This window comes from Entelurus aequoreus, linkage group LG17, assembly GCF_033978785.1.
Source record: "Entelurus aequoreus isolate RoL-2023_Sb linkage group LG17, RoL_Eaeq_v1.1, whole genome shotgun sequence".
In the NCBI taxonomy this organism is placed as follows: Eukaryota; Metazoa; Chordata; class Actinopteri; order Syngnathiformes; family Syngnathidae; genus Entelurus; species Entelurus aequoreus.
Genome location: NC_084747.1, coordinates 37,125,199 through 37,146,138, shown reverse-complemented (window position 1 = coordinate 37,146,138; position 20,940 = coordinate 37,125,199). Strand labels below are relative to the sequence as shown.

At 39.7% G+C, this 20,940-nt stretch overlaps 1 protein-coding gene across 1 annotated transcript; it reads left to right on the top strand.

The window, feature by feature from the left end:
* The first annotated feature begins 9,012 nt into the window (after positions 1 to 9,012).
* adra2b (adrenoceptor alpha 2B) lies at positions 9,013 to 14,449 on the top strand. Its single transcript, XM_062025627.1, has 2 exons — positions 9,013 to 9,147; positions 9,252 to 14,449. The coding sequence occupies exon 2, from the start codon at positions 9,276 to 9,278 to the stop codon at positions 10,839 to 10,841; it is 1,566 nt and encodes a 521-aa protein (XP_061881611.1). The 5' UTR covers positions 9,013 to 9,147; positions 9,252 to 9,275; the 3' UTR covers positions 10,842 to 14,449.
* The last annotated feature ends 6,491 nt before the right edge of the window (positions 14,450 to 20,940 follow it).

Genomic DNA, 20,940 nt, shown 5'->3' with positions numbered 1-20,940 from the left:
AGATAGTGTGTCATGAGATATAAATTTAATTAAGATGACTTAAAGGAAACTAAATTACCTCAAATATAGCTACAAATGAGGCATAATGCTGCAATATGTACATATAGCTAGCCTAAATAGCATGTTAGCATCGATTAGCTTGCAGTCATGCAGTGACCAAAAATGTCTGATTAGCACTCCACACAAGTCAATAACATCAACAAAACTCACCTTTGTGCATTCATGCACAACGTTAAAAGTTTGGTGGACATAATGAGACAGAAAAAGAAGTGTCATAAAACACGTCCTAGAAAGTCGGAGAAAGTTATACATGTAAACAAACTACAAGGACCACCAAAATTAGTAGGACAAAACGGCGCTCGCCAAATACTCAAATCAGTGAAGCATGTTTAATACAAACAGTGTGCTTTATAACAATTAGGGAGGTTTGCGTCATGTTTGTCCTCCTACGGAAACCATATTAAAACAAAAACTTTTTTTTTTCCTCATGTTTTTCCATTTTTCATACATTTAAAAAAAAGCTCCAGATAGCCACTGGGGCGGCGCTAAAGAGCCACATGCGGCTCTAGAGCCGCGGGTTGCCGACCCCTGGCCTATCCTGTACATTTACTGAAAATTAGATTACCTGGAACATCAACGTTCAAAAAATCAATGGGATGAAAGTAATTTTCCATTATTACACCTTTCAGCTTTCTTAAACCTTAACAAATAACTACATGTCTTCAATGAGTTGAAGACATGTAGTTCTTTGTTAAGGTTTAAGAAAGCTGAAAGGTGTAATAATGGAAAATTACTTTCATCCCATTGATTTTGAGTTTGTTCCACCATTTAACTCCTAAAACTGAAATACATTTGTATTTTATATTCGTTCTTACTTTACCTATTTCAAAAATCAATATCGCCCGTAAATTATAGTTTTCTCCTCTTAATTTAAATAACCTAAGAATACCAGCTGGAAGGCTGTTGTTCTTTACTCAAAACATAATTTCCAATGTTTTTAAAAACATATCTAAAAATTGTAACTCATTAGAACTTATAAATAATGGATTGGTAGGTTCTTAGTAGCACACTTTGTGTATTGTTCTAATTACCCTTTTTTGAAGTTTAATTATTAGGTCTGTGTTTCCCCAAACTTCAACACAATATGTTAAATATGGAAAAATAAAATAATAATATAACATATGCAGACATGTCTTATTCAGCATGTGTCTTACTTTATAAAGAATAGCAATGGATAGGTCCCCACATCTGCGGTCCACTCCAAGGTTTGTCATTGTAGTCCATTGGGTTGAGTTTTTCCTTGCCCTGATGTGGGATCTGAGCCGAGGATCTCGTCGTGGCTTGTGCAGCCCTTTGACACACTTGTGATTTAGGGCTATATAAAGAAACTTTGCCTGATTGATTGATTGATTGATTGATTGAGAGTGTGGAGAACAGCGGGAATAAATAGCTCTCTGATTAGTGCCCAGGAGCAGGTGAGCGTCCCTAACACTAATCAGAGGCAAGTGAAAACAATCTGCAGTCATGGCAACTTAAAACACAAACCCAGGGGTGCTCAAAACAGGAAGTGAGGGAATCGAAAACTAAACAAAAATGATCTGGGCAGCGAATCATGACGATGTGTAAATAAAGTGCCTTATCTTTTCTTAATAAATGTATTACAAAAATAAATGTACTGCGTACAATTACACATATTTACAATTTAATCATCTCTCATAATAAAACAAAATATTATATCATCATACATTTCAAAACAATGTTATTGTTCAAATAAAGATAAATACTTCAATATCTGCTTGACTTATGATTTCAAAGCAAATAATCCAACAAACTGTTCATGTCAAAACTTTATAGTAAAAATTTTTTTTACAGTAAAATCCACTTTCAATATGGAGTATTAATGCACTATAAAACACAACAACTGTAGATATTACAGTATAAAAAACATGCATGAATTTTTACGTTAAAAAACCAGTGGTACCATTTTTCCATTCCATTTAATTTATTTGCATTTATTTTTTTATTTTATATACTGTAAAAAAAATAATTTAAAAACCTGCAAATATTACGGTAAAATTGTGGCGATCGAGCTGCCAGTTTTATACAGTACAATCTAAAGGTTTGGTTTTGTACAGCGTACGTTAAAAAAAAGACAGACAATTATACAGATGTTTTACATATACACATTTATATTCATACTGTATATTATTCACTGTTAAAGCCCTCTGAGGGAAACCATAACTGCGAAGTGGCCCTCAATGAAAACCAGTTTGACACGCCTGATATCAAAGAACACATCAGCACTTCATGTATCTCAAAGCAAGTACATTTACTGCATATATTCTCAAGGGAAAATACAGCAGGAAGGGGATTCATATGCCATTCCTCACGGTTTACCTGACACATGAAACGTGACGAATTGGGGGGTGCACTATCCACTTAATATCCACTTAACCCTGTAAGACCCCTTGTTGTAAAATTACAACGTTACATTTAACCATCCTAAAAAGCAATCTGTTATATATATATATAAACTACCGTTCAAAAGTTTGGGGTCACATTGAAATGTCCTTATTTTTGAAGGAAAAGCACTGTACTTTTCAATGAAGATAACTTTAAACTAGTCTTAACTTTAAAGAAATACACTCTAAACATTGCTAATGTGGTAAATGACTATTCTAGCTGCAAATGTCTGGTTTTTGGTGCAATATCTACATAGGTGTATAGAGGCCCATTTCCAGCAACTATCACTCCAGTGTTCTAATGGTACAATGTGTTTGCTCATTGGCTCAGAAGGCTAATTGATGATTAGAAAACCCTTGTGCAATCATGTTCACACATCTGAAAACAGTTTAGCTCGTTACAGAAGCTACAAAACTGACCTTCCTTTGAGCAGATTGAGTTTCTGGAGCATCACATTTGTGGGGTCAATTAAACGCTCAAAATGGCCAGAAAAAGAGAACTTTCATCTGAAACTCGACAGTCTATTCTTGTTCTTAGAAATGAAGGCTATTCCACAAAATTGTTTGGGTGACCCCAAACTTTTGAACGGTAGTATATATATATATATATATATATATATATATATATATATATATATATATATATATATATATATATATATATATATATATATATATATATATATATATATATATATATATATATATATTTATTTGACCACATTTACTCACGCCTTCTGGCCATGAACTCACACAACCTCTCAAGGTTTCCTTCGAACAACATCTATTAGTTTCATTGGACTGGATTAATCAGATTCAAGTAAGTAAAATGTCTTTTATATTTTTTTTGGTTGTTATTACAATGTCTAGAGCAAGTACATATGTAGTTATTGTGGAACAGATGCATCACATTTCATTTAGAGCTTGTTATATAATTGTTGCAATTATACAACACTGGGTGAATGTGGTAGTCTAAATAGCTGGCTTGTTACAGTGGGCTCAAACAGGTTGTATTCCCTCCACTACATCACTGCCTGAAGTATTTTCTTTATACATGGATAGTATACATTTTACCCTTGTGTTGTGTTCTGGTGACTGATTTAAAAGTTTTATCTCTAAAAAATGTAGTTAATTGATCAGCCTGACCTAAAAATCCATGACTTTGGTCAAGGATATCAACAGACAATTCAGTTCTGGGGAAAGTAATGTTCCTGAATGTGTGGATGTAATGGGGGTATGCATGTTTTCCTTTTAGTATAATAATTAGAGCCATTAAACCATTTACATTACACGTTGATGGAATTTGGACACTTTTGTCCAAAGCGACTTACCAGGCAGACACTATTGTCTACCCTGAGAACTTGGTCCACCACCTGTTGCTGATGTGATGCCATGCAACAGATTCAAATCCCTGTTGACGTCATTACATTTTGTAAACAACATGACAGTATCTGAGATGGAAAAGAAAGACAAACTATGGAAACTCAGACTCTGGCTTGATTCATTCAGAGAGAAATGCCTGCAGGTGGTACCAGAAGAGCACAACTCTGTGGATGAGATGATGATGCTGCAGACACTGCAATACAGGATACACCAACACACAATGCAGAAAGTGTGATGTTCGCCTTTGTTTTACAGACGACACGGACTGTTTTTAGGACTTTCACCACCAATGAAAGTCTTCATGACCAATGTCATGAAAAGAAAAAAAGAGGGGGAAAAAGTGTTTTTTAAGAGTTTTATCTTGTTTCATATTTTTTATATTTGTAATAGATGACTTCATAAAAAATATAACTAATGCGTGATTATTATTAATGGTATATACCGTTATGGGGATAAGTAAGCAATCAACCCTGCAAATGAACCCTTAGTTGTTCAGACAACGTGAGTACAAATACAGAAATTCTGCTCCCATCAAAGCCCAATGTTGCAATATTACAACATTTCTCTAAAAACATACATAAACATTTTTTTAACTCTTCAATTTCTGCATCAAATGCCTCCTACAACAACATTTGAAAGGTCAAATTTTTTCTTCTTCAGGATTTTCTATATTTGGGTCTTACAGGGTTAAGCTGCCAGACAAAATTTCTTAAAATGTATTTTGTGGCAATTCCAACTTTGACCACAACGTAGAGTGGCGCTTTCCATCATTTTAAGCAGACTGCATCGCAACATTAGACTTAGACTTAGACTTAGACAAACTTTACAAACAAGGGAAATTGTTCCACACAGTAGCTCAGTTACAAAGGATAGAAAGGATAAGGATGGAAAGGATAAAACAGGCATTAAGTAGACTAAAAATGTACCATAGTAGCAATATAAAGTATAACATAAATGTAATATTTACATATTATATATACAGTGTATGTATATATATATATATATATATATATATATATATATATATATATATATATATATATATATATATATATATATATATATATATATATATATATATATATATATATATATATATATATAGTCGAGGTTTCTGTGGTTTATCCGTTATACAGTGCTCAATAGAGAGGAATACACGTTAGGTCAGGAAAAAACACAGAGGCTATATCATCCCTACAAGCCCATTTCGCAGGTTTCCCTGCTCGTCAGGGGATTTTATTATTATTATAAAATCCCCTGACGAGCAGGGAAACCGGCGAAACAGGCTTTACATATGTATGTGTATATATATATATATATATATATATATACAGTATATATATATATAATCTCACCTGAGATCCACTCAGGAATGGGGCCATATGAATCCCTTCCCTTCTGTAGTATTGAAATTAAACCTGAACATAATTTAGATGTACTGTCCACAAAAAAGTACCCAACAGACAGCCATTATTGTCTGAACAGCTGGCTGAGTGAGTACCAGGGTAAGAGTGGTTTTCCAATCATAATGCATACATGCTGCCGACACAGAAACATTAATTCCAACAAGCTTTGTGAAGTGGTGAAGCAGACCATGTTCCTTCTCGTGGAAAACTGAACCCAGACACACCTTCAGGACGACAAGTGTCTTGCTGACGCAGCTGAAAGGGAAGGGGATGGAGTGGCCAAGCATGTCTCCTCCAAACCTGAAGTGGAGCGTCCACATGAGGAAGGTGGAGGAGCACAAGCGGTATCTCGATTCTTTCTTATGTTTTGCACGTATGGAAAAATTGCCAATAAAGAATCTTTGAAGATAATAATGATGCTCACACCAATTTGCACATTGTCACAGTGAAGTGTCCTCATGTGTGTTGCCAGTTATTTAGACACCCGTGGCTGTGTGGTGAGTCATATTAGTGCATAGTAGGGCTGTCCCAATACCAATATTTTGGTACCTGTACCGGTGCCAAAATGTATTTTGATACTTTTCGATACTTTTCAAAAATAAAGGGGACCACAGAAAAAGGCATTATTGGCTTTATTTTAACAAAATATATTAGGGTACATCAAACATATGTTTATTATTGCAATTGTGTCCTTAAATAAAATAGTGAACACACTAGACAACTTATCTTTTAGTAGTAAGTAAACAAACAAAGGCTCCTAATTAGTCTGCTGATGTATGCAGTAACATATTGTGTCATTTTCCATTCTACTATTTTGTCAAAATTATTAAGGACAAGTGGTAGAAAATTGATTATTAATCTCATTGTTCATTTACTGTTAATATGTGGTTACTTTCTCTTTTAACATGTTCTATCTACCCTTCTGTTAAAATGTAATAATCACTTATTCTTCTGTTGTTTGATACTTTACATTAGTTTTGGATGATACCACAAATTTGGGTATTGATCCGATACCAAGTAGTTACAGGATCATACATTGGTCATATTCAAAGTCCTCATGTGTCCACGGACATATTTCCTGAGTTTATAAACATAATATACATTTTAAAAAAACAAAAAAAGATTTTGTGATGCTAAAAAAATATTGATGTAATCATAGTAGTATCGACTAGATACACTCCTGTACTTGGTATCATTACAGTGGATGTCAGGTGTAGATCCACTTTTGGCGTTTGTTTACATTGTCACGCCGGTGAGGTACGGTGTGTAGTGAAGCATGTTTAGCTATTCCTCGTCCTGCAGGGATGATACTTGTAAGAAACTTACTTTATTTGTCGCCATGGAGGCGAGGATTAGTGATTTAGAAGTAGCTAAAACACTGCAGACGGCGGCTGGACATTAGCCGCTAGCTAGCTAGCCATGTCTTAAAGCACCTCTTCCTGAGGGCATTTTAGTGTTATAACTTCACCTTTATCATTAGTTTTTAAGCCAAAATGCATCCGTTCTCCCTGTTCTGTCTACACACTGTGTCTGCTTGTAAGTACGCCATGATTGTGCGTTGCCGAACATGCTCCTCTGCTCGTAAAACTAACAATGTCACAACGTGACGAGGCGCCTTCATGCCCGTTAAAAAAAAGGAGGGGCGGGGGCCGGTACTTTTTAGAGGCGGTATAGTACTGAATATGATTCATTAGTATCGCGGTACTATACTAGTACCGGTATACCGTACAACCCTAGTGCATAGTAGTCTTTACAAGCTATACATTGACTACTCTAGTTTAATTTCAATACTTTGACAAGATAAACTGTGAGTTGGTTGCTTATATGTGAGGTACTTACAATTCCTTTTGCAGAATAATGTTTTTTCATATAAAAATGTGACCAGTCCAGAAAAGTACACAGAGCATATCCCATGATTCATAGCGAGGTTGGTATCACTGACAAATAAGCACAGCCATAACTGAAGGGAGGCATTCTTCATAAAGGAGACTTCCTTTTTTTATATATATATATTGGGAGGTCCCACTCTCGCGGCGTCCCAAGAAGACACAAACAAACTGCCTGTTCATAAGATCCATGAGAAATCACATGAAATATAGAGCCTGGAGGTAGGATATATGTGTATAAGTGAATGTATGGCATATAAAACAAGAGTGAACATGTTTGTCCTTGGCCATTAAAAGACGCCTGATGGCCCTAAATGGCTGCGAAGCGAAGAAAAGCAAAGGCTATAAATGCGCAGAGACGGACATTATTCTCACAGCAAGGTCCTTTTCAGAAGCATTGATGATAGATGGAAGCGATGAAAAGCATGCAAAGCAATACTCTTGGTAAAAAGTTCAACTCTTTTATGCACGAAACTATCCTGGAAGTTTGTTTTTTACCCCACGCCGGTTGCTCTCGTCCAGGGATTCTCAAACTGCAGTATGCCAACCACTGGTGTTACATCAAAGGAGCACTTTACTTAATATTCAAACACGGTGTTACTGTTCAAACAATGGCGGAAAATATTTGATATACTTGTTAAAAATTGTTTTTTTTAAATCTGCCTTGTTTTTAATGAACACTTAGGCCTACACTGCTACTGTATTTCAATTTTGGTCATTATGGTGGTATTTGGAAAGCCAAGTGTTTTCTGAAGCGGTACTTGGTGAAAATGGATGGATGGATAGATAGATAGATAGATAGATAGATAGATAGATAGATAGATAGATAGATAGATAGATAGATAGATAGATAGATAGATAGATAGATAGATAGATAGATAGATAGATAGATAGATAGATAGATAGATAGATAGATAGATAGATAGATAGATAGATAGATGGATGGATGGATGGATGGATAGATAGATAGATAGATAGATAGATAGATAGATAGATAGATAGATAGATAGATAGATAGATAGATAGATAGATAGATAGATAGATAGATAGATAGATAGATAGATAGATAGATAGATAGATAGATAGATAGATAGATAGATAGATAGATAGATAGATAGATAGATAGATAGATAGATAGATAGATGGATAGATAGATAGATAGATAGATAGATAGATAGATAGATAGATAGATAGATAGATAGATAGATAGATAGATAGATAGATAGATATATTTAGTGGGGTATAGAATCAGTTGGGTGGATGGTTGTTAAGATCCCGTGACGCCTGCAGCTCCGCCGTGACGTCACTGGGTCTGAAGAAGGGCACTGGAGAGAGCGGTAGTTGGGAGGGGGCGGGGGGGGGGGGAGGAGATGGGAGGAACCCAGACCCAAGTCCACTCCTCAAGTGAAGATGCGCCTCAGAGGCTGCATGCTGATGTTTTCCACAGGAGCCGCTCCAGCTACGCATCGAGGAACGGGCCGATCATTGAATGCGTGTGCGTGGGTTTGATGTGGCCAGCAGACGCGGGAAGAAGGTGCTCATGGAGTAAGTGGGGAAGACACGCGGTAAATATTGTCCAAAGATGAGCTTCGCGGACTTTTTCGCGCACCGAACAAGGCGCGTTTTCAAGCGAAGACGCGCAGAGACAATGTGACAATCCTCTCCTCCCTTTTCTCATCCACTTCTTGACAGTTTGAATGATCGCGTGTGTTTACGAGCCGGGACAAGTTGGAGTCGCGCACTTTGATTTACGCACGGACAAACTGTGCAATGTCACAGCCATTTTTTCTTCTTTTTTATGGAGTCCGAGCTTTCTGTGTTTTTATGGAGTCAGGGCTCTTTTTTTTTTTTTTTTTTTTTTTTTTTTGTAATTAAAAGGCGTTGAACCGTGTCCTGACGCAAGAAGAAAACCCCACAAGTGTTTTTTGCCAGCTTACAATGGAATTGGAAGCACCGTCGTGGAGGATGCAAGGGAGCTAACGTTGGGAGGAAGCAGCAGACACAACAGAGGTAAATGATTGTTCACTGTGCATGGATGAGATCAAATAGAAATAATAAGTGATCATCCATCCATCCATCCATTTTCTACCGCTTGTCCCGTTTTTATCCGTAAGGACCTCAGGAGAGGTGACCCAAGCATGGGCTCGGTGCCAGAGGGCGGCTGCTCTCTGGAGCTAAACGGCTGGAATGTGAGCGGCGCCTCCGTCCCCTGCAACCAGAGCGTCCTCAAGCTGGCACCCTACTCCCCCGAAGCCACGGCGGCCTTCGCCACCGCCATCACCCTGATGGTGCTCTTCACCATCGTGGGGAACGTGCTGGTCATCATCGCCGTCCTGACCAGCCGCGCCCTGCAAGGTCCCCAAAACCTTTTCCTGGTGTCACTGGCCGCCGCCGACATCTTGGTGGCCACGCTTATCATCCCCTTCTCACTGGCCAATGAACTTCTGGGCTACTGGTACTTCAAGTCTCTGTGGTGTGAGATCTACCTGGCCTTGGATGTGCTCTTCTGCACCTCGTCCATCGTGCACCTGTGCGCCATCTCTCTGGACCGCTACCTGTCCATCTCCAGGGTGACCTACGGTCGCCAGCGGACTCCCAAACGCATCAAAGCTGCCATCGTGGTGGTGTGGTTCATCTCCGCCATTATTTCCTTCCCTCCCTTGCTGTCCCTCAATAAGAGCGAGGGAGGCGACCTGGCGAGTGAGAGGGGTCCTCAGTGCCAGCTCAACGACGAGCGCTGGTACATTCTTTACTCCACCATCGGCTCCTTCTTCGCTCCGTGCCTCATCATGATCCTTGTCTACGTGAGAATCTACCAAATTGCAAAGCAGAGAACACGGTGCCCCCCTGGGGAGCCTCGCAAGGAGGGTGTCGGCGGCGCCACGCCGAGTCAAGCGAAGCGGCACTTACAAGCCAACGGCAGGGAGAACGAGGACGAAAAACAGTCTGCCCCTAAGAAAATGTACAATGACAGACCCCCCACCCTCGCCATTACACCGTCTCCTTCAGGGGGGAAGACGCAACCCTCCCAGGACCCCAACCCTAATAACCTCCAACCTCCACCCCCTTCTCCAGCCATGAGCCCAGTCACCAGCTCCTTAGATACCTCGCTCCATGCACCACCTGCTGCTCCACTGCCGGCGCCCCAGGCCTCTCCAGCCAAGTCTAAAGAGGCCGCCAAGAAGGTCAAGCAGCAAAAGGGCAACAAATCTGACAACAACAACGGCGACATCTCCAGCACGGACAGCGAGGCCAGCCACGGCGGGGGCAGGGGCAGCGCCAGTATGCCGGGCTCACCCGCAGGAGGGGGCATCCACTCCCCTGGCTCCATCAAGCGATACAGGAACATGATCGCCACTTCAAAGGGAGCTCGGCTGGTGCCGGGGAGGAAGTCCAGACGAGAGACCAACCCCGGGGCGGCCAGGCGCAAAGCCATGCTCAACAGAGAGAAGCGCTTCACTTTCGTCCTGGCCGTGGTCATCGGGGTCTTCGTGGTGTGCTGGTTCCCCTTCTTCTTCTCCTACTCCCTGCAGGCCGTGTGCCCCGAGACCTGCGCTATCCCAGACCCGCTCTTTAAGTTCTTCTTCTGGATCGGGTACTGCAACTCTTGTCTCAACCCAGTCATCTACACCATCTTCAACAAAGAATTTAGGATGGCTTTCAAAAAGATTTTGTGCAGCAACACTAAGGGTACTTTCTTCTAGCGCACACAGGTGAGGACTTGCTTGCCACATTTTCTCGACAAAGGGCTGGATTAACAGTACTATGAGCCATTGAAATTTACGCGTACAACTCCAAATTTCTCAGAGACAGCCATAAAATTCTGTTAATTGCCGTTTGGGACTACTAGGGTTTCCCAAACTTAGTCAGATATATCATCTTTTTGACAGTGTACAATCAAGAATTTAAGATTTGTGTGCCTGCTTGATTGTCTTGATTCTCAAACATGTTGGTAGGCAAGTTCCAATTAGAGCAGGCCTGGGCAAATTAAGGCCCGGGGGCCACATGCGGCCCGTTGAGCTTTTCAATCTGGCCCGCCGGACATTCCCAAATATTTTTTTAGATCTTTAAGATGGAAACTGTAGCTGCCATTATGATGTGCAGTGATGTTTTCTAATGGCCGTAAGTCTTGAACTATACAAAGTATTTCAATGTTTGGAATCTGCGCTTATGGATGATTTACCAGTTACTATGGTAATTTAATTAGTTACCATGGTCATCTAATGAGTTATTATGGTAATGTACGTCACAGCAGCTCAGACGAGGCACCGAGCCGTGTGGGCGGGAAGCGTTTCCACAGACGCGGAAGGAGATTTTCACAACAAAGTTCTAAAGCTTAGTGATATATAGAATATAATAGAATATAAAGTACTTTATTAATCCCTGGGGGAAATTCAGCAAATTTCAGTAGGTGGGTTTATGTTGTACCCTTCGCGTTTATATTTCACTGTTTGTTGCATTTTTGGGGTGTGACATTCATATTATGTCAATATTCAGTGTTTTATCATTCATAGAAAAATGTAAAAATTCCATTACGTTTTTTAAGGCGGTCTGTCGTAACGTTTTTAGCATTCAATCAGACATTATTGTGAAGTTTTGTATTAGTGTTCCTAAAAATAGGTATACCGGCCCCCAGACACATTATTTTCTCTAAATGTGGCCCCCAAGTCAAAATAATTGCCCAGGCCTGAATTAGACGAACCTCAGGATATAGAATTATATTCGAAAGACATAACAATATATTAATTAGTTAATATATTCATGAACCAAAGATAAGCTGAATTTGAATTCAAATGAAATGTTATCGTTGATCCGAGAACAAGTTTATTTGGTGGAAAAAGGTTTGCCTTACAGCATTTAACTCAGACCCAGTGCAAAGACCTTCGGTTTGGGAAACCCTGTAAGAGTAGGGTGTGGTTCAGGACTCATTTGAACCACATCACACGGAATGAATGTCGACAAAAGGTCTCAAAGAGATCTGTGAAATACAAACATATAATGTATTGTTTGCACTTATTACTTAGGACGGTGATGCTTTTGAAGAGAGAAAACAGGTAAACAGGAGGCAGACTGACCTTAGATTCCGACAAGCCCGGGGGTCCTTTTGTTTATCAGCAAAGAGCACAAGGAGCACACAAGGTTAGTGGTGATTTCTTGCGCAGCTGCAGGGCAAACATGTGTTCCTTGATTTCTATCTAAAAGAGCAACAAAAAGAAGCATCTGAAGACCCACTATGTGATAAAGGAGGGAGGGAGGAATCCTTCAAAAAAAAAAGGACATGCGTGTTAGAAAAGTGTCAGATGCTTCTGCTCTTAGCTGCCAGCGAGTCATAGCGGACACTCAGGTTATTGTTTTTTTTTTTTTGTCAGCACCTAAAACAGACTGGAAGGACGAGAACACTTAAGCAATGTTCTAATCAAAGCAGGATCAACAACGGGCCTCTTTAAGAGGCTCTCCACACCATGTCATGGGAGTTTCATCCGCCGATTTATGCGCGCCATTCCAGAGTGAGGAGGGGAATACACACTGAAAAATTATTTTTTTCCCCTCTTCCAAGGACACAATGTAGTGAGGTTGGTGTAACGTTGGCAGCCATTTAGGCCGACTGTTTGCCTGACTCACTCGCATTTCCTCTCATTACAGCGGCACAGAATATGTCTGCAGGTGCGCTCACAAGTTTGCATACGCTTGTCAATGCTGGGCTCCTAATGAGTTTTTAAAAAACTTTTTACAGGGTGGAATGACAATGTACATTAAAATTGGCTGCATCCTTTTTATTTCATTTAAGATTTTCTCTCTTTTACATTGTGTCAAAATGTATCAGGCTAAAATATTGACCTACAATTACTTACATATTGTCATAGGCGCCGATCTACATTTATGCCAGTGGCTGCTCGTTGTGTGTGTATTAAAAAAAAAAAAAGATGTTCAGCGAAGTTAATATCCCATATGTGGCTTTATTATTTTGGAAAACAGACCAAACTCGACACAAAATTAACTACAAAAAGATAGGTTAAAAAAAACAATTATTATAAAAATTGAAAGTTGGCGTCAATCCCACGTGGGTGTTCGGCATTGTCCGTGGGTGCTCGGGCCCCGAAGCACCCACGGGATCGGCGCCTATGCATATTGTAATGTATTTTAATTTGACAGGCCCTATTAACGGGGCAGCACGGTGGAACAGAGGTTAGTGCATGTGCTTCACAATACGAAGGTCCCGAGGGCTCTGGATCTTTCTGTTTGGAGTTTGCATGTTCTCCCCGTGACTGCGTGGGTTCCCTCCGGGTACTCCGGCTTCCTCCCACCGCCAAAGACATGCACCTGGGGATAGGTTGATTGGCAACACTAAACTGGCCCTAGTGTGTGAATGTGAGTGTGAATGTTGTCTTTCTATCAGTGTTGGCCCTGCAATGAGGTGGCGACTTGTCTAGGGTGTACCCCGCCTACCGCCCAAATGCAGCTGAGATAGGCTCCAGCACCTCCTGCGAACCCGGAAGGGACACGCGGTAGAAAATGGATTGATGGATGCAGGCCCTGTTATTCTCATTCGTGATCAAGATTGACTGCAAATGGTGGTTTCTCTTTGGTGGTTTCTCTTGGGGGGAAACAACCAATTTTAAATGAATTCTGTCAAGTATGAAGCCAGGTAAAATATCCAATTTATTTTGAAATGTTCTCTCATTACAAATGCTCAAAAATGTCCTTCTCAGAACCAGCTTCGTCTGCATTGGACATTTGTGTTTTGTTATTTTTATTTTCCTGACAAAAGAAAAAGACCAAAAATATTCAGTACAGGCCAAAAGTTTATACACACCTTCTCATTCAATGTGTTTTCTTTATTTTCATGACTATTTACATTGTAGATTATCACTGAAGGCATCAAAACTATGAATGAACACATTTGGAGTTATGTACTTAACAAAAAAAGGTGAAATAACTGAAAACATGTTTTATATTCTAGTTTCTTCAAAAGAGCCACCCTTTGCGCTGATTACTGCTTTGCACACTCTTGGCATTCTCTCGATGAGCTTCAAGAGGTAGTCACCTGAAATGATTTTCACTTCACAGGTGTGCCTCATCAGGGTTGATTAGTGGAATTTCTTGCTTTATCAATGGGGTTGGGACCATCAGTTGTGTTGTGAATGAGAAGGTGTGTCCAAACTTTTGGCCTGTACTGTATGTCCACTGACACTGCAGGATATACACTACCGTTCAAAAGTTTGGGGTCACATTGAAATGTCCTTATTTTTGAAGGAAAAGCACTTTACTTTTCAATGAAGATAACTTTAAACTAGTCTTAACTTTAAAGAAATACACTGTATACATTGCTAATGTGGTAAATGACTATTCTAGCTGCAAATGTCTGTTTTTTGGTGCAATATCTACATAGGTGTATAGAGGCCCATTTCCAGCAACTATCACTCCAGTGTTCTAATGGTACAACGTGTTTGCTCATTGGCTCAGAAGGCTAATTGATGATTAGAAAACCCTTGTGCAATCATGTTCACACATCTGAAAACAGTTTAGGTCGTTACAGAAGCTACAAAACTGACCTTCCTTTGAGCAGATTGAGTTTCCGGAGCATCACATTTGTGGGGTCAATTAAACGCTCAAAATGGCCAGAAAAAGAGAACTTTCATCTGAAACTCGACAGTCTATTCTTGTTCTTAGAAATAAAGGCTATTCCACAAAATTGTTTGGGTGACCCCAAACTTTTGAACGGTAGTGTACATACAGTACAACGCCAAGTATCCTTGACTAAAAGTTTCTTAGCATGTTTCACCCCGACCAGACACCATCACCGATCATCTGGCAAAATTCTGGCTGCATATTTGACCGCTATTCTTGGCAGAATTGGTGGAGTTTGTTGAAATGGGTTGTTTTTCTCCAATAGGCTGCTGTAGTTATGAGAAACTATCAGCAATAGTCAAAACCATGATCACAGTTTAGAGCAGAGGTCGGGAACCCAAAATGTTGAAAGAGCCATATCGGACCAAAAATTCCCCAAAAAAATCTGTCTGGAGCCCCCCAAAATTAAAAGCCTTATGTAAATGTTATAATGAAGGCAACACATGATGTACGTGTCTATATTAGCCTACTATCAAAGGCTAACGCAAATCTTTGTTGACAGAAATGTTGTATTTTGATTTTTATTCTACACATTTTTGCAACATTAAAAATCATTAGTAAAATGGAGACTTCTCACAGGATGAGATAACTTCTGGAAATTACTGGCTCAGAATGGCCAAAGGGACAGATGTGTGTGTCCAAGTTTAAGGAAACAACATGCTGTCTTCTTCTAATGGATTTATTACAATATTTGCAAGCTGGGTAACATTTGCTGTGGTCTGGAACAACATGGCACACAAACAACTATGAGAAATGCAGCCAATATTACATACAGATAATGTGTCATGATACATGCAAATATAAATTAAATACACTGAGGACGTAAGTAAAGGAAATTAAATGAACTGAAATATACCTACACACGAGGCATAATGATGCAATATGTTAGCATAGCAGTTAGCATTGATTAGCTTGCAGTCATGGATTGACCATATATGCCTGATAAGCACTCCAGCAAATCAATAAAATCAACAAAGCTCAACTTTGTGCATCCACGCACAGCATAAAACGTTTAGTGGACAAAATGAGACAAAGAAGGAGTGACATAAAACACGTCTTTCTGTGGCAGCGTCGGAGAAAGTTGTACACGTAAACAAACTACGATGAGTTCAAGGATCGCTGAAATTAGTAGGACAAAACAGTGCTTGCCAAATACTCTCATCAGTGAAGCATGTTTAATATAAACAGTGGGATTTCTAACAATTAGGAAGGTTTGTGTCATGTTTGTTCTCTTACAGAAAACATATTAAAACAATTTTTTTTTTTTTTCCTGCATCTTTTTCCATTTTCACACATCTCTGAAAGAGGTCCAGGGAGCTAAAGAGTCGCATCATGCGTCTCTCGAGCCGCGGGTTGCTGACCCTCGCTTTAGAATAAGGCTAGTGGTCCAAAGACATTTTGGAATTTAGCACTGCTTAAGGACTTGTACATATAATTTAGATTCTACAGCATGTCATATAAATTGTTGATGCTTTTATTCTACAGTGAACAAAGCACAGTTCAAATAAATCATTAGTGGTTTAAAATTAATATGAAGTCCATCTATGACGAGTGTATGCACATTTCTGACTGCAACTGGATTTGTTTTTCTCTGGTGTTTTTTGTCGTTTCCTTGACAAGATGTGTGTGTTCTAAACCAGTGGTCCCCGACCACCGGTACCGGTCCGTTGACCAAATGGTACCGGGCCGGACAAGAAAAAAAAAAAAAGAAAAAAAGTTATTTATTTATTTTATTTATTAAATCAACATAAAAACACAATATATACATTATATATCAATATAGATCAATACAGTCTGCAGGGATACAGTCCGTAAGCACACATGATTGTATTTCTTTATGACAAAAAATAAATAAATAAAAAATGTCCCGGTCCGTGGGACAAATTTTCAAGCGTCCGCAGCTACAAAAAGGTTGGGGACCACTGTTCTAAACGGCACACATGCTTATTGACTCAATGGGACAAGGGCTGTCAGCGGCACATAGTCTAATTCTGCTGACCTGAATGAGTGTGTGTGTGTGTGTGTGTGTGTGTGTGTGTGTGTGTGTGTGTGTGTGTGTGTGTGTGTGTGTGTGTGTGTGTGTGTGTGTGTGTGTGTGTGTGTACCTCTTCCGGTTACAATCGACTATACAGCTCTAAAATAGAGAAGAGGCTTTGCTTGTCACGTGACTGCTTCTTCTATAGTTGTGATTATCAGACTAATGTCAACGCACTGAGAGAGTCATGTTCATATGTGTGCATGTGCGCATTCTTCTGACCACTGAAGGCCTGTCTCATTGATATATGGCTCCATTGTTGCTTTACTAAGTCATATTTTGAATGTGTGTGTGTGTGTGTGATGGGAGGTAACGATATAAGACTGTAATATTTATTTCAAATTAGTGGCTGTTTTCTCTCTATTTATTGTTCCATTGCAGAGCTTTTATTCTGAGGGTCAAACAATATCGGATTGCTCAGAGGGTAAAAAATATTGTATTACTTTTCAACGAGCGAGAGCCTTATTGATTTTAAACATTAAACTGTGGCTTTTTGTGAGATGGAGATTTACGTGAAAGGAAACTTTACATATAGCATCCTTTTTTTTTTAATATACAGTAAATAAAAGCACATTTTACAGAAATATCTGCAAAAAAAGATGTTAATACCTGTAGTGAGTATCGCTTAATGAACAAAAGGCTATCACTTTGACTTACTAATTAATTTTCTTTCCAGAAAAACTGCAATTCAATCACTCTAGCGGCCATTCTAGCTCATTATAAGTTGCCCGTCCCTGTTTCATTGCTTTTTTTGTAGTGAATCTACGGCTTTTCTTAAAACAAGCAAACAAAACAAAAAACAGTAGACATATAAGGTGCAGTAACTTGGCTCTTAAAGGCATCTTTTCCCTGGAAAGTGCCTGTCGTGTACAGTAGCCTTCCCCTGCTGCGTTTTGACCGAGACACATGCTCTGAGCGTTGGCGCTGTCATCCCTGCATCTGTGATCATTGCCGCCCTGTCCCCTTCTGTTTGAAAAATAAAATTATTTGGAAAAAGCATCCCTGGTGTCCTTTATTGTTATGCAGTATTTTAACATAAAAGTGTTTGATTGTGAGGCATTAAAAGCCACAAAATGCAACAGGTCCATCAGACCCACAAACGCTGGCTGAGTAACAACAATATGAATGTTGCACTGTAAATTTCTCTGCCAGTTTCTGCATCCCACAGGGATTATTCTTTTGTGTTTCTGCACCTGCGGTTCCCACACAAAGTTGCAACATTGTTTGTCAACACTGTCTGCTCTCATTTTCTCGCACATTTGACCCTCTGATGTTCTGTGTACCTACACTCTGTCCTCATCCTATCTAGGCCTGCTGTGTGTGTGTGTGTGTGTGTGATACACAGAACATCAATTTCCACACTTCCAGTGGACCCGGACATCTTATATGTAATAGAAATGTATGGGGGGGTGTATGGTGTGTGGTCATTAAATATGTATTCTGGTATATGTTCTTCACAAAAAATGAGCCAAAGTCAGTGAGTCTCAGTTTGAAAAATTAATTAATTGTATCATTTTTCTTTTAATAAAAAATTAAAACGGGTCCCACAGACCCGAACACCACACAAGGGTTAAGTAACATTTTATTAAGTTGCACAATAAAACACCAAATACTAAAATACAGTAAAACTATATTGTATTGTCCATGCTATTTGCTGTATGTTAGCACCTGCTTGGTAGAGTTCATTTGTGTGCTGCATATAATTGCTTGTTAATTCTACAGATGGCCTAATTTTGACCAGTGGTGTGCCGTCAGGGCCAGCAAGGCCTTCTCTGCTGGCCTAACATAAATCATGATCATAAATTAATAGAGGTTGATTTTATTATTAATTGACTTTCCATACATATATACAAGTATTCATCATATTCTCTTCATGTCATATTCTGCTCCAGTGTTGCTGTTTTTAAGTTAGAGCTTTTATCCAATCTGAATTCAGCTTGCTTGTTGCTAGCGCTGTGTGAATTCTGCCGGAGGCCTTCTGAACCAACATTAGCGGCGGCTGTGCAGTTTAACGAACGGAGGACATTCAGTTAACAGACAGTTGCGATAGCCAATCAGATCACAAGATGTTGACAGTAGCCCATCCAGGTAGCCTTACGTTGAACGTGACTGTGATTGGATACTCACTTGTCACTCCCAAGTATCCAATCACAAGTTGTGATTTACGAAAGCAGAAAGTGGCACCAGAGCCATACCCGGCCAGCGGAGAAATCAGCGGCACTCACTTTTTTAACCAAACAAAGAAGCAAAGCAAAACGTTGATTAAGTGGCAGATATATATTTGTAAGGGCATTTTAAAGAAGGATATTTAAAGAGAAACTAGATCTTGTGAAACGAGGTCAGCCGACCCTGGAAAAGTTAAGCTGTCCTGGCGGTGAAATGGTTTGGCTTCCACTTCCACTCGAATCAACCAACTACGTACCAATGGCTTATACGGCATCTAACGGCCGTTACAAATTGTGAATTCAAATAAATTTTTTCACATCCAATATGTTTTTTACAATTATTTTTGTTTTGACAGTACCACGTCCTATGATTTGTAAATGTGCCAAAAAATAGCCCGTTTTGTACACTGGTGACAAATTGAGGCGATTCAATGCCCAGCAATGCGCAAGTGTGTTTCTGTATAGTTTTTTCAAGCCGTGGTCATGTGGCGACATACATGATTGTATTTTGAGAGGTATTTATTGAAGTCGGACTCAGCAAGACCTCACTGAAGGCCTAGGTGGGAAATGAAAGGCCCGCCACTGATTTTTACCCTGTTGGCCGCATTTTCAGGAGGTTGGGGGTTTAAATCTCTGTGTGTGTGGGAGTTTGCTTTATTCTCGCTTTGCATGCATTGGTTTTCTCCAACATGCCTGTTGGGTTAATTGGAGACTACATCAGACCTGGGCATTCTGCGGCCCGCGGGCCACATCCGGCCCTTTGTGCGTCCCTGTCCGGCCCTCGTGAGGCCAATTATAAATTACAAAATAGATTTTAAAAAGTATCTATGTCGAGTGTGCAATACAACGGTGCTGCTTTTGTTTTGAAAAGCGTTATTTGTATTACTTCCGTGTGGACGTATGCGTGTGCGTGATTGTGAGTGAATGTGAACAGCTGCAATCACAAATTACAAAATAAAGTTGAAAAAACATCTATGTCGTGCGCGCAATACAACTGTGCTGCTTTTATTTTGAAAAGTGTTATTTATGTGCGTATGTCCATGTGTAACCTGTGAGTGAAGGTGCACAGCGACAAGTGATGCACGGTTTACACCCGAAACGCTAAAAAGAGAAAAGTTGATGACGAATGGCGTGTTTTCAACAAGACATGGACTGCCAAGCAACGTTCCCTCTAAGGTGCGCGCCTGCGCAATTGCGCACTGCTCAAGCGTCTTCTGCGCACTGCTAGTATATGCCGCGCACCAAATCAAATCCCATCTGAATTCTAAACAAAATAAACACATTTATTCTGTGTAATTTTGCAATCCAACTTTGAGTGGCAGTGACAACAAGCGGCCCTAACGGTGTTTGTCAACACCGTTCAATTGAACACCGTTCAATTATTGTAACGCCTATCGAGATGTTTCGAGGCCAGGAATTATATCGATCACTTTATTGAGCAAAACTGTTTGTATTCGGCCATAACCACTCCAAAAACATGAGTAAAACACTTCTATCTCGAAAAACTAGTCATTTTCTGCCGTACAAACTAGGCCAAAACCAACTTGTCATCTGTCACCAACACGCATACCACTAAACCACAGGTGCGTTTATGGCCACACAAAAAGTCGGACAACTCAAACTCCACACAAAGTTACGCTATGACTCCTCAGTCATACGTGTGCTTATTTTACTGTCATGTATTATTAATGTTAATTTATTTATATTAATCATGGAATGCTGTTACTAGAGAAAGTTACAGGAATGCACACTTCATCCATCCATCCATCCATTTTCTACCGCTTATTCCCTTCGGGGTGGCGGGGGGCACTGGAGCTTATATCAGCTACAATCCTATGCTTACATTTCATTGTGCAACATGAGGATGTTTAAGGGGAACTAAATGTGATCTCTGAAAGGGGTACAAATGATTTCCAAAGCAGTGCTTTTGGTATAAAGTTAAGTTAGGTTAAATGAAAGTATTATTATTATTAT